Source organism: Myotis yumanensis, unplaced genomic scaffold (genome assembly GCF_028538775.1).
Source record: "Myotis yumanensis isolate MYYU_CA2020_CCGP unplaced genomic scaffold, mMyoYum1.0.hap1 SCAF_11, whole genome shotgun sequence".
Taxonomy (NCBI): domain Eukaryota; kingdom Metazoa; phylum Chordata; class Mammalia; order Chiroptera; family Vespertilionidae; genus Myotis; species Myotis yumanensis.
The window spans coordinates 5,549,986-5,564,891 of NW_027223762.1; the positions used below are offsets into that span (position 1 = coordinate 5,549,986).

General features: G+C 42.0%; 1 protein-coding gene across 1 annotated transcript in view; it reads left to right on the top strand.

The window, feature by feature from the left end:
* The window catches only part of VSNL1 (visinin like 1), a 65,340-nt gene that overhangs the window by 30,664 nt on the left and 19,770 nt on the right, over window positions 1-14,906 (top strand). The window contains exon 2 of the mRNA XM_070428707.1: window positions 1,369-1,535. Coding sequence (XP_070284808.1) covers window positions 1,374-1,535 — 162 coding nt within the window. The 5' untranslated portion in view covers window positions 1,369-1,373. The remainder of the gene's footprint in view (window positions 1-1,368; window positions 1,536-14,906) is intronic.

Sequence of the window (14,906 nt, forward strand, 5' to 3'; positions counted from 1 at the left end):
CTGACAATGGGTGTGGAATCTGTTTTAGAAGAAGGTAAAAAATAATAACAAAGTATGTGATGAGATTACCTTTTCTGGTCTATTGCAAGTGTAGACCTGCCTAGAGCCCGGGAGAGAATTTGTCTCAAGAACGTTGAAGCACTAGGTCCACTTGGGTAAATTCTTCAAAACCTTACTCAGTCTCCTCTGAACAACTTTAAAGATCTTGTGACATTTTCCTTATTCTGGTGGTCCCTTAGATTTTCAAGTTTACTTTGACTTTTTAAATCAATCTGTGGCTAATTTGTTTTCACTCTTTTTTATTATAAAACAACACTAAAAGGAAATTTTACATAGTAATTCTTAATTTTCCTGCACTAATGCAACTATTTTAATTTTGGAGTATTTTTATCTTTGTTTACCTATTTCTTTCAGTGAAGCTAAAAGAGTTTTGTTATTATATTTACTTTATTAAGGAAGAAATTAAAGATAAAGCAGTTAACATTGCCATAAGTGACAGACATAGTAAATGGCCAAATCAGGAGTAAAAATCAGGAATGACTTTAAACCTATGATCTGTTCACTGACACTCTACTGTGATAATGGCCACATAACTTGGCACATAATTGATGCAGGTAACATTGGTTCTTTTTCTTTCTTTTTAGGTAACATTATTTAATATACTATTATTTTTACTTACTAACAGTAATAATAGAAGAATGGAATTATGTCAGCTGAAATTCACCAAATAATCTTTTGAAAAAGCCACCAAGAGTTGGTCAGCACTGAAAGCAGTGTTGTTGGAAGTCTCTGTGGATGAGAAGAAAAATAGAGAATCAATGTGACTAATAAACATGAGCTGTTTCCATTTGGGAAAAAAATCTGCAACTTTAGAACTAGAACAACTGAGACTCCCTACCATTGCTGATCAGCTTTCCAAGCCACTTTTTGATCATTTGTGTATAAAGCCTTATTTTTCTTATCAATAATCTCAATATTTCCACAAACTAAATGTAGAATTAGGTACCTGGGTAGCAAATGAAAATAAATTTAATTCATCGAAAGAAAATATAAACAATGCCCATATACTTTACATGAGTAGCATAAAAAGGGACAGGAGCCTTCCCATGTGGTAACCAATGCCATGTGAAAGATGACACGTAATGGACGAGGGTGAACTCTGCAGCCCTTTGAACTGTGAGAAGAGGGGTTTGTGCTAATCTCTTTTCTAGAATACCAAACAGAAGGAAGTAGACTTGGGGAGACTTTTATCAGATGCCCTGGAGGGAGTTCCCACCAAGGAACTGCACAGAACTCCAGCTTGGCTCCTAATCAAGTTTGAAATAATCATAGCTGTGGCACTAATTGCATTAATTTGCTTTTCTTCAGGCAAAATGGGGAAACAGAATAGCAAACTGGCTCCCGAAGTGATGGAGGACCTGGTGAAGAGCACTGAGTTTAACGAGCATGAGCTCAAGCAGTGGTACAAAGGGTTCCTCAAGGACTGTCCGAGCGGGAGGCTGAATCTCGAGGAATTCCAGCAGCTCTATGTGAAGGTAAGTTGTTTGTTCATCAGGCAGAAACATTGTCTTCATGAAATGCAGCTTCATGTGGAATTATAATTCAAATCAGCCAGTTTGTTTCACCCAAATAGAAAAATTGACAATTTAAAAAAAAATGCAAAGGGGTGTGCTTTGTTCCAGAGATAATAATTTCTGAACAAGAAGAGTAATTGTTCAATCAAACCACTGAGTAGAGTTTAGAGGATGACAGGGCTGGTAAAAGAACAGTAAATTTTCAGATAATCGTATGTGCTGATGATTATTGACAAGCTGCTAATTACACTATTGTTTGGCTTGAAAAGGCATCTGTATCTTTCTCAGTTAAAGAGAAAGTACATGGATTTTTTTTTTTTCACCAAGAAAAGGCCTCCTATTTGCAGATTAGAAAAAAATCCCTTCAACATCACATGTAGAAGGGTTAGGGGAGGTCTGGTGTACATCCAGGCATCAATGTCCACACCATGGGCTCTTAACTCAGCATTTTGTACTGTATGGAAGTTCATCTTTCCCTGGACCTGAGAGAAAACTGGTCCATGGAAGGTATAATTCCTACTGCAGTGGTATTGTCTGGGTTTGTCTGAGTTTATCAGCTTGACTCGAGCCACTCTAATTTGTATCTACTTACATAATATTAGGGTTGTGGAAGAAATACATACTTTTTCTTTTAACTTTTTCTGAGTAAAATGACAAATAGCATAGAGTGATTTTATCACTTAAGTGTAGCAACTGTCCATTTGAGCAATCTGAAACATCCACCCGTATGTATGTGTGTAGGATGATTGCATAAAATATTAAGCATTGTCATTATCTCCTGAGGTTGAACATTTCCCATAGCCTGTACTCCAGAATTCCTTCCTTGCACTTGTACAAGAAAGGACATGTATAAGAATGCTCATAGCTGCACTGTTCACAATAGCAAATCTGGGAAACAACCCAAATGCCCATCAGAGGGAGAGTGGAAAATAAACTGTGGTATATTCACGGAAGCAGTCAAAACAGTTGAACTGTAGTGACACTAAAACATTAAGTGCAAAAAAGTAAGTCTCAAAATGTTCCAAATTAAACACAAATAACATTTAAAAATTTTATAAGATTACAAACAAATGCCATAAAGTCATATAAAAAGGAAAGCAAGAGAGTGATAAACACAGGATTCAGACTGATCGTTATATTCAGTGGGGAATCGGCAAGGGATGAGCTGGGGATATAGCCATGTGTTAGATATAAATTGTGTCAAAGTCATACCTATGGTTTTGGGTGGTGAATTTTCAGGAGCTTACCTATAATAATAAAAGCATAATATGCTAATTAGACCTGATGTCCTTCCAGACAGCCTTCTGGACAAAGCCAGGGCTGCAAGGGAAGCCCGGGCCCCAGGTGCCAGAGGGAAGCCAGTGCTGGCAGCCGGGGGAAGGAAGGCCTACTCTTGCACGAATTTCGTGCATTGGGCCTCTAGTGTCATTATTAAAAGCTCACTAAACCTGCATGGGCCACTGATGCATGTCAGGGACCCAGAATTATTATTACTGCAAAGCTGAGCCCCTGAGGACACTATGTCTATAGAAAACTATGTCTATAAGTGTGTGTAGAAAGGTACACATATACTGGCATTGGTACTGTAATAAGACTACTGTGACATTTCTAAAAAGATCTAAGTAATTCATTTTTAGCATGTGAAGACCTTTTATATAAAAGTGTTGAGAAATGCATTTATTATTCAAGTGATCTAAATTGGTTTTGCAGAGAAGTGTGATGGTATGCATGTTCCTAGATTATTATACATACCACTCTGCATAATTTTCAGTCACATCTTCCACTATTTTATCACCAAAGAGTTAGCCAGGGCCTCAGAACTGTCTTCACTATCAGCCCCAAGGAAAGCACAGACAAATGAGATTTGTCAAAGCCACTTCCATGTCACTGAAGGTCATGTAAGCTGTCACTCCGTGTTTAAGAGAGCTCCGTGTGCCATGTTCCTTACTGTTTGTTTGAAATGAGAAGTTTTGCCTTTGAAGACATAGTTGATTTGCAGGAAATTAGGTATTGCATTTATATGCTGGAAATACTCAGCACCAAAAAAGCACCAGCCTCAAGATGGGGAGAGAGGAGGATGTAAACATTAAACACAGCTCAGCGTACACAGTACAACTGACGTATATGTACTGACATCATCTCCCACCCCACCTCCCCAACTCCATGCTGGAGTAGATTTTTTTTGTTCCCTGAAGGGAATATATGGCTTTCTGGATGGAATTTAGACTCTTGGCAGCTTCTTAATAGCCACATTCAAACTTAGCCTGTGCTCTTGTATCAAATAGTCAGAAAGCAGGCAAAGTCTTCCACTGCTTCCAAAATTGTCCAAGGACATAATATAAAGTAGAATCACGTAGGAAATATGCCACATGCACAGAAAAAAAGAACGACAAGTCTGATAAGCTAGAAGGGAGAAGCACAGAAAAATGTGGGTTATATAATGAGGACCAGGAGAAGGGCCGACAAGAAAAAAAAAAACAAAAAAATTTCCTTTAATTCTGCTGAAAAGTGCAAATATTCAGCAAAACACAGTCCTCCTGATGAATAAGCACTTTTCAGGGGTTCCTTCTAGTTCAGTGTGGATGTTGAGACATCCTGGAACACAGCTGGGCCAGCAAAACTGCTATGGCCTCTGCCCTCTTGTCTGTGCGGTCAGCCTGGCTCATCTACTTTCGCCTACCTGACCTGTTTTAGGCTCCCAGAGAGTCACCTCGCTGCTTAGAACAAATGCTGATGAAGTGTAGGGAGGAGCAGGATAATGAGAGACAATGCAAGGCCTGGAGCCACAAACCCTCAGCTTTAGAAGCCTTTGTTACCTAAATATAAAGGAACGCTTTCATTAAGTCTATGTTTAAAAAGGCTTAAAACCAAGGTTCAGAAAAATGAGGCAATTTGCCCACAAAAGAAGGTAGGAGAATGGACAATAAAAATTGTATGCTGACTCGCACCACAGCACAGAACCCTACCTGTCGACTGGATTCCATGGCAGCTCCGCCTGCACCCCTCCATTCCCTACACCATATGCCTGCTGGAGTGAGCCTTGAAAAACACAGATCTGGGCATGACCCTTCCTAGTCTGATACAGGTTTCATTCTTTTGTCATATTGACCACAGTCACCCCATTTCAATTAACATAAGATCCAATGGCTAGCACAGAGCCTACTACAAAGCAAGCATGAATCATATTGTTGAGTGAATCATATTAAATGCTGGCTGTGTACCTCCCTCGCAGAAAGCCTTGTGGTGGAGGCATAGAGAAGTAACTAAAGGACAGTCCTGCCTGCCCTCAGGATCTCACAGGCTACTCTGAAAGACACGGTTAACCACAATACAAGGTGGAATGACATAAGTGCTTCTGGTGGGGCAAAAGTGGAAAGAAGAGCTTAATTTCAAAATGGGATATTAAAGTAAAAAGTTAATTAAGGCAGTGATGGAGGACTTTTAGCTTTTAAGAAGGTAAAGTATCTCTAGGAGATATTTTTACTTTTTCAAGCTTGGTACCTGTGCGCTTCCCCACAAATTCATTTGTGAGAGTTTTAACCGCCAGTACCTCAGAACGTGACTGGATTTGGAGATAGGATCATTAAAAAGGTAATTTTTAATGAAAAGGAGGTCATTAGAGTGGGCCCTAATCCATTATGACTAGGGCCATAAGATCAGGAGATTAGGACACAGGCATGCACAGGGATGACCATGTGAGGACACAGGGAGAAGGTGCCCATCTAGGAACCAAGGGGAGGCCTCAGAAGAAACCAACCTTACCAGCACCTTCATCTTGGACTTCTGCCCGCCCCAAACGTGAGGAAATACATTTTTATTGTTCAAGTCACCCAGTCTGTAGCACTGTGTTATGGTGGCTCCAGCAAACTAATATAGTACCTGTTTCTTCTCTGTTACACACTTCTCATGTGCAAACCCAGATCCCTCTGTATCTGATGTAAGCACCCCCCGGCACACGCAGGAATGTCTGTGTCTCGTGTCCCAGAAGTTGTAGGAGATATTTCATCATCCTTACCACAGCACTGCTGTGAAAGGGTGGGAAGGGAGCTTTTGCATTTTGTCACAAAGAACCAAGTACCTGATTCCCCCCCACCCCCACCCCCCCCTCTCAGGAGCATTTCTTGTTTCCAATAATCATGTGATTGCCAAGTTGAGATCACAAATGAAGATGGAGGGTTTGCGGTTTTAACTATATGTTCAGAGAAGCAGCCACAGTGTCAAAGTAAAACCTACCCTGGGGAAGAGCAAGCAACTGTGTGAGGGAAGATGTGTCCCTCTCCAAGGTCCTCTTCCTTGAAAGAGGATGCCTGTTTACCTTGTTCAGTCACTGTGACATGAAAGCTGAAGAAATCGCATAACAAAGCTGGTGGAGTCTTGGAAAGCCCCAAATGGATTCTGGTTTTGTTTGGAGTTTGCCTGTCAGTCAGGATTGTTTGGGAGGATTCAGGCTGAGCTGAAAAGTCAGTCAGGGGGTAGTTAAAAATGGCCATGGGATTTGGAAACGGGCAGACTTGAGATTCAACCCCAGCTGTGCTACCTTTGCCATATCCCTGCCTCTCTGAATCTCTGTTTCCTCATCTTTGATAGGGAAATAACAAGCCCAGACCTATCACCTCAATGGTGAACCCCAAAGGACAGAAGGGAAGTGAAAATGATTTTACAACCTATAACAAGATGTTTTTGCTCTCATGATTGATGATCTACTCAGTTACTCCAGAGTCAAGATGAAAAATGTGTTTGTTTTACATGCCAAAGCCAATGGCCGCATAAATCGTCTACAGAGGAGGATGTAAGGCTCTATGATGTCTACAGTGTATTCTAAGGTGGGGTAGCAACCATGGCAAGACCTACCACAAGGCTATGCCAGCGTCATTCCCATCACAGAGCCTTAGACATTGAGCTCTGTGTCTTCTCCAGCACAAAGGTGTCCCCCAGACCCCTGTTGCTATACAGGATGAAGTGTGACATTAGTTCATGTTAGAGCCAACCAAAGTGCTTTGTACCCAGGTAAGACAGATGGGTAGCTAGATTAAGGCACCTGGGCATGGGAAGGTTTCCAGATATCAAACAGCCCAGTCCCTGGACTGTGGCATTGTGGCATTGTCCAGGAGAGAGAATTCCCCCTTCTACCCTTGTTGTGTTCTTGCAGCTAAACTACTAATAAAATTGGCACAAGGCCTAATAACACGAGGAAAACCCAAATTATTACATGTACATAGGAGAATTAAAAGAATAATTCTCTAAGAGAGAAGTGGAGCAGGCTGTTTATATATTTTTTATTATATGAAGAAACAATAAATTTGTGGGGACTTTGACAAGACAAAAGAACATAGGTGCTGGGGTCTGTAAGTAGTAAGGAAGTCAAGTAGAATGTGGGCTAAGGGCAGTAAATTAGTAAAACTGACAAGGGTTTATTTATATTCGCTTCTCAGCCCTGGATCCTCTATCTGTTGCGATAAGGCTGTCAGATTCTTTTTAGTCTGACTGCTCTGAATCTTAGCCCTTTTATAGCGGGCGGGGGGGGGGGGGGGGCGGGTACCTTTCACATGGAGGTTTATTTCCTGCATTTATGCATTTATAGAGACAGAGGCGAGTTGGAGAGCTCCTCCTTGCTCTGGCAACCTCTCAAGTGATTTTAATTCAAAATAATCCATATGCCATTGTGGGATTACAATGGCTATTACAACATTCTAGCATCAGATTCAAATGAAATTGGAAAGTAAAAGATTTGGCTCAAAAAAGGTTTTTGGATGATGAGTTTTCAAGGATTCAGATTTTGCATGTTTGTAAAAGGTAATTAGGAGTAGGCCTCATTAAAAATTTTGGGGGCAGAGCTATATGCAGAACCATTTTAATTCTTTTGGGAAATAGACGTTACATAAGACATAAAATGTCATGGAAATTGGGCTGATGAGGATGCTAAGATTTTTAGTGAAAACCTGGGAATTCATTTCCATTTGGAATGTTTCCCAACACGATCAAGTCTGCACTTCAACTTTAATTAACGTGGAAAACAAGAGCTAGGGTCTGAAAATCTTGAGGGAGAGATGACAATGAAGTTCTAGTTCTGGGAAAACAAGGTCACATGTGAGGTTCCAAAGGCATTTGTCATGGGGAAATTTTCTCAGGGAATAGCTAGTTACCAGTGAGTCTTGCATTAGAGAGAGCATTAATCCCAAAGGGGTTGGAGTGATAACCTTCTCCTGTCTTGGATGGTGTGAAATTCCTTTGGATGGCTTCCACACCTTGGGAGTTTGCTTTCCTGTGATACAGCAGGTGTCAGTTAGAGAACTATCAATGGTCCTTGCAGCCATGTTATCCAGAGGAATGCTCTTAGATGATTCCTCGACTTCTCTGTTCTCAGGATAAGGTTGGAAAGAGCTCTTTAGAAGTCTTTCACTCCATCTTCTCCCCCCACCTCGCCGCACCCTGCCAACCTCTTTCCCACTTCCCCCAGCTCACCTCACCTCCAATTTACAAAGGAGGACACAGAAGCCCTTGGGAGGGGGAGGGGCATTCCACAATGGAGCAGTTTCTTAATGGGATCCACTTAACATCCAAAAGGATGGGTCCCAACTCCAGCCTGATTATGGAGGTTTTAAGCCAGGAAGACCAACTCTCCACTTAGCTATTATCTACAGCTAATTGGTAAAGGACAATCCATTTCAAATTGGAAATAGAGCCAAAGAGGAAGAAATAGCCCATGTCTATTATAGGGTTGCACTTAAAGATACACAATCCTGTCTGGATCTCTCATTATAAAGCTGTTTTGCATTACTGGATTTTTATGACCCTTTGAAAGGGTGAATGGGATCTGGATCTGGTACCATTGACCCAACCTGGTGGGAATAATTTCTTTCCTCCCCTCCTGTGGCCTATCGAGCACCTGCCAGAAGAAAACTCTCCACCTTATTGATTATCACTCTTAAATCTCCACTGGAAATGTTCTTGGCTTTTTGACTATTTCTCTCTCAGGGTTGTTATGGAGTCCCATCCTTGTGATTGCCCTTATGATGCTGTGAATTATTCCAGTGTCCTGTCAGCTTCTCTCCTCCCAGATGAAACGCAGTCCTGTCATAACTGGAAATAAATGGGAGAGATCAGGTGTAAAATAGTCCTAAATCCATCTACAAAATGTCCAAGGACTTCATTAGCTCTGTCACAGGAGAATCCCTCTGTAGATAGCAATACAGAAAAGCTACTAGCAATCATTCACCAACACTGCTGAGTGGTATCTATAACAAGCCTGCAGCCAGGAACTATGGGGAATGTGAAGTTTGAGTCAGATTGCCTCACTTGTGTTAAGGGCTTGCGACCTAGTACAACAATCTACATAGGTAACTCAGAGATGGTAGAGGAAATAATATTTGTCCAGAGACCAACAAAAATATTCTAGCCTAGTATATTTCTATATATTTCTACATAAATATCTTTACTGGATATTTCAAGGTACCCTGAAGTATAGTAGGAGTTGCAGCTGCAAGAGTGACATTCCCAAGAGAAAGGACAAATTAAGCAAGGGCATAAGGACAGGGAGATAGGGTGATGGTATGGAGAATAGCAAGTAGCTATGTTGCCTGAAATGTCAGATTACCAAAGAGGTAACAGGGGGAAGTAAGGTTGGAGATTTGAGTGGGACCCAATCACAGAGTCACTGAATGCCAGGAAAGCTCAAAGTCCTGAATATGTTCACAAGTCAAACAGATGGTTTTCTTGCCAGGAGGTGTTAGATGACCATAGAAATTCTGGTGACCTGGTATTGTTCTTCTTAAAATAGCAGAATGACAGTACCAGAAATGATAAGGTGTGTTTTATTTTTTCATTTTCCTTGTAAATGTTCACAGTGACTCAGTGAGTGAAGCAGCTGGAGCTCACAATGTGTCCTCAAGCAAATGCCTTAGAGCCAGAGTTGACTGAGTTATTCATCACGTGTTTATTGTCCATACCTTGTGTGTGCCGCATCAGACTAACCTCTGAGGGGATCACAGGCAGTGCTAGGCAGTCCCATGGAAGTCCTATGCAATCTGGGGCAGGGGCTGGGGTGGGCACAAAGCCATCCAGGCAAACTAGTGCAGGCACAGCACAAGAGCTATGAGGTTTGGGGTCAGTAGGAGCTTTAGGAGCTGAGGGGAGGGGAGGGAAACAGGGGCCATGTTTTTAGCTTCACCTCCTACTTTTTTTCTGGAGACATAGAAATTAGTAGAATATGGTACCAAGGCAGAGATGGGAGTTCCACAACAGAAAGAAGTTTCTCTGACTGAGCAGAGAAGATGAGGGGGTGAAAGATACAAGGTTAGAGGTTGGATGGGGAGGCATGGCCTTAGATTATTTCTCTGTAAAATGAGGGAGAGAACCATAGACTTCTTGGATTCCTTTCCAATACCAAGATTCTAGAAAGCAAGTAGGGCTGACACGAGAGCTCTGCTAGTATGTACTGCAGGTTGCTTGGCATCATGGCACTTTCCTGTCCAGCTCCCCACAGGGGCAGGGACTGTGTCTTTTTTTAAAATACATTTTTAAAATTGATTTCAGAGAGGAAGGGAAAGGGAAAGATAGATAGAAATATCAATGATAAGAGAGAATCATTGGTTGGCTGCCTCCTGCACGCCCCCCACTGGGGACCAAGCCTGCAACCCAGGCAAGTGCCCTGACCTGGAATTGAACTGTTGACCTCCTGGTTCATAGGTCGATGCTCAACCACTGAGCCATGCCGGCTGGGTGGGGACTGTGTCTTATTCATCTCTCTATCCTCAGCTCTCAGTAACAAAAATTAGTTGGTTAATCGAACAAATTAATAAATGAATAAAGGACTCTCTTATAAGCTTAGCTGAAATTCAATTTGAAGAAAAAATGAAAGGAATGAAGCATGTTATAGCATGTTATCCAGAATAATAAATCTATAGAGATTCATAATGAACAACTGTGATATAGGATGAAATAAGCAGGATACATCATAACATAACAGGATGCATAGCATTGCCATTCTCAGAGTCTAGTTAATTTTATTATGAAATATGTGATGCACTTGCCAGCAAAGAGAATAGTCAATGAGCTTCCTTAAATACTACTTTCCCAAGAGGAAAAGAAAGGATAAAATGTAAAACTCGAGATGTCTAATATAAAAAAGCTATCTGAGCCCTAGCCGGTTTGGCTCAGTGGATAGAGCATAAGCCTGTGGAGTGAAAGGTCCCGGGTTTGATTCCCATCAAGGGCACTTACCTTGGTTACAGGCTCCTCCCCAGCCTGGGCCCTGGTTTGGGGCACCTGCAGGAGGCAACCAATCTATGTGTTTCTCTCATATTGATGTTTCTTTCTGTCTTTCCCTCTCTCTTCCACTCTCCCTAAAAATCAATGGAGAAATAGCCTCAGGTGAGGATTAACCAAAAAATTAAAAAATAAAAAAGCTATCTGAAGACTTGAAAATTAGGCTGTTTGTGTTCGTTTGTAGTATGATTATTAGAGAAAAATGTGAAAACTTAAAGGATTTTCTTTTAGAAGAAATGCAAAAGACAGAGATCATCTGCTTTCTAAGTAAATCTCACTGTATAGTCAAGGTAGTACTCGCTTTTATCCATATTATTTTTTAAAATGTGACAAGTGTACCAGGAGCATGAGTAATGATGACATCCTGTTAGAGCTAATATGTTGTGGCTTCACAGCTTGGTCCCAGTCAAATCTCTTGTCGACTCAGAATTTGGTGCCTGGAGATATCTTTCAAGATGACACAGTTGGGTTGCCAGGGTAACTCCCTGGATGAGGATCTAGATGGCTTGGAGAGATTACATAAGACAAGACCAACTGGAAAGAGTCAAGAGATATCCTGGGGTCAAGAGATGAAAATAAGTTAGATGAATATTGTCTATTTAGCTTTCAAGATGAGGATATGATGAGACAGGTAGCATTAGACACCTGGATCAGCCACCTAAATAGAAAAATCCTAGTGGTCAGACTGATGATGAAAGCTCTGGGCAACTAAGGAATCCAGTTGATACAGAATTAATATAATAGTATGTATTAAGCAAGGAACCATTTCCCTAAGAAATCAGTCTATCTCCTTTTAAGATTTCAAATATATTAAAGGTGCTGTTATTCTGTGTTAGGGACATATATCAATATGTATTTTTTGTTCAAATGGAGGAATGACTCTGAAGGACCAAAACTATTGAATTCATAACAGTCAGTGGAGGAGACATGAAGATTTTCCAGAGTGTTTGTGTGTATAATTACACACACACGCACACACAGTCATTTCAGTTAGGACAAAAATTCAGCTGAGTGCAATAGAGACTCATGTGGTTTCAGCATGACTGAAGAATATTTTTCTTTCATGGGAAGTCCAAGCTGACCTGGCATCACTGCTCTGTAAACCTTGAGGGACTCAGTCCCCTTCTATCCTGATGCCCCTTCCAAGGGTGTTGCTCTGATTCACAGGTGGCTCCCTACAGTGCCAGGTTCCAGCCAGTGAGAAGGAGAAGACTGAAGGATGGGAAAATACACCCTTACCTTTAAGGGAAAGAACCAGAAATTGCATACATTACCTCAGCCCATATCCAGAGTTTAGTCTCATGACAACACCTAGCTGCAAGGGACACTGGGAAGGTAGCCTTAATTTTAGGTGGCTATATGCCCAGCTAAACAGTCCGTTACTGTGAAAAGAGAGAATACTAAATAAGGGAGATCACTAGCAATCTCTGCCCAGAGGGAATGTTTTGGGGGGCTCCTTCCTATCATCAACCTCTCTTCTCAAGGTCAGATGCAAGGTGCGCAGCTATGTGCGCCTCCTGGTGGATGGGATTTGAGACCATGACAAGCAGAATTGGACTCATTCTGTGTCTGATTCTGCTTTAATAAGAGTGGGTGGTGCTAAGATACCCTGCTCTACTGCTTGGGCTGAGCCAGACAGCCTCTTCAGGGCTCCACTCTGTCTCACACTGGAGGCTGATAGAAACTGCATCCACATAGAGAGTTAAACTGACCATAAAGGTCCCGATGATTGATTACTTCATTTGCTGAAGTCAGTGGGGTTTATTTTTTAAACACAAGGAACTGTTGTCCATAATTTGCCAATGTAAGACTTTCCTGTCAACCTCTACCCTCTTCCTGCGCCTGCTCCCTGACTCTTTGTCCCCACTGGGGCACTCTGCCGGGTGTACTGCTGGGCTGGTGGACCATGATTAGTGCTTGTGTTTCTCTCCTCGTGTCAATTTGACAGCAGAGGCATTTATTTGCCGGCATGACTTGAATAACGCATGAAGGTGAGGCCTGCGGTGGCATTAGGCAAGTGCAGCGTCACATGAGGAACAGACACCTAACAGTGGGTGAGAGATGCTGAGACATGGGATCTATAATCACACTCATACTAAGATTTACTGATGCAGAATGACTGGTCTTTGTATTTCACCCATCTATCCATCTATCCATCTACCCATTGATCAATCAATTAATCTATATAAACATTTATTTATTCATTAAACATTATTGAGCATCTGCTCACTGAGGATCCTGAAATAAACCAATAGCCATGACTCCTTTCCTCAAGGAGCCCAGCCAATGGGGGAGACCGCCAAGTGAACTGGAGGTGATGATACAATGAAGTAAATGTTGTGCTAGAGGCCATAAAAAATGAAGAGTGCTGGGAAGAGGCTCTAGGGGGGCTTTCCTGAAGAAATAATAATTGAGCTACATCTTAAGTGGACCAGGTGGCAATGAAAAGAAGGATCTCCTGATAGCAGCAAGCATTTGCAATCTTTTTGGGATTTTTTTGCCAATATTTTTTCTTGGTCCTTGTCCACAAAATCATCTTGCAAGGCAAGATCCTAGATATTTCTCAGCCACACTAAAAATACATCCATAATCTAATGGAAACAAACACATTGGTGAAAGTTTCCCCTTCCTGCCCATTAGTCAGCCCTTTATCAAAACAGCCCTGTCGGGGACCGAGAACATGACGATGGATCACAACGTGTGCGTGATGTGGGCCTGGACGCATCCGGATGACAGGGCCTTGGCTCTCCGTCTCCCCTGTGTGTTTCCAAGGAATCTTCCTCTGAACTCGAGCCAGGCAGGGGCTACGGCTCAAGGCCCTGAACTGTGCTCACTTTGATCCAATAGTGCCAGTGTTGGCTTCTTTTCAGCGGGAACATGAAAATCTTTGTTCCATAAAACAAGCAGTCGTGACATTTTTGTTGGCCCTGATGGCAGTTTTCAGAATGACAAAGGGAAGGGAGCTAATATTTACTGAGGCCCTACTATATGTCCAGGAGATACAATGAGAGAAACAGAGGTGATAGGATTCCTTGGAAACAATACTGAGTAGTAATAACAAGAATAATAGTAAACACTTATGTCAGATTTACTATGTGCCAGGCACTGTTCCATGTATTAATTATTTCCATTAAAACAACTGCCTTTTGTGCTAGGTACCATTACTGCCTCCAATTTGTAGAGAAGAGAACTGAGCACAAAGAAAGAAAAGTAACATGTCTAAGGTCACACAGCTAATGAATGGCTGAGTGGTACAGGCTTTAACTCTGGAACCACAGCTCTGACCTTACTGTATGACCTTGGACAAATGACATAAACTCCTGAGCCGCAGTTTCTTCATCCAAACAACGGAGAGAGCAATGCCTCACACACAGCTCTGTCGAGAGAATTTCAGTTGTGGCTGAGACACCAGGCTTGTATGGAGATACTATGAAGGTTGACCCTGCCATATAACACTCATGTCATGTATGGCTGCTTTGAGACAGGCTCCATCCAGGAAGTAGGACTTGAATGGAGCCAAAAGGTACACTGACTCCAGGCTAGAAAGAGGTTTGCATGATTATTCTGAAGAGGACATTGGTGTTTCCCAAATGAGCCAACTCTTGCTCCAACATCCTCACTGCCATTTTTCTGTGCCCTATCGTCTGCTTCAAAGCTTCCCACCCCACACCTACCTACTTTGCTCTTGCCCTCCCTCAGTCAAACCTGCTCCCTCAAATGTTTCTAATCAATTATATCAGCACATCAGTGGCTGCTTAGACCTAATGTGTGTGGCATGCTTAGGGATTTAGAGTGTATCAGGAAAGCCAAAGCAATAATGATGAGATTCCCGGGCCATCACATGGACGAGCAAAGCAAGGCTTTGGCAGTCATCAGGGGTGAGAATTTGACAAACTAGGTCTTATATTCCAGGGTGTGTGTGTGTGTGTGTGTGTGTGTGTGTGTGTGTGTTAGGGGTGGGGAAGGGATTGGTGTTTTGAAAGTGTTTTCCAAATTTTCCCCTTCCTTGACTTTGGCTACTTTGACAAAAGAATCTCTGCTACATGATCCTTTGCTGGGGCTGAAGCT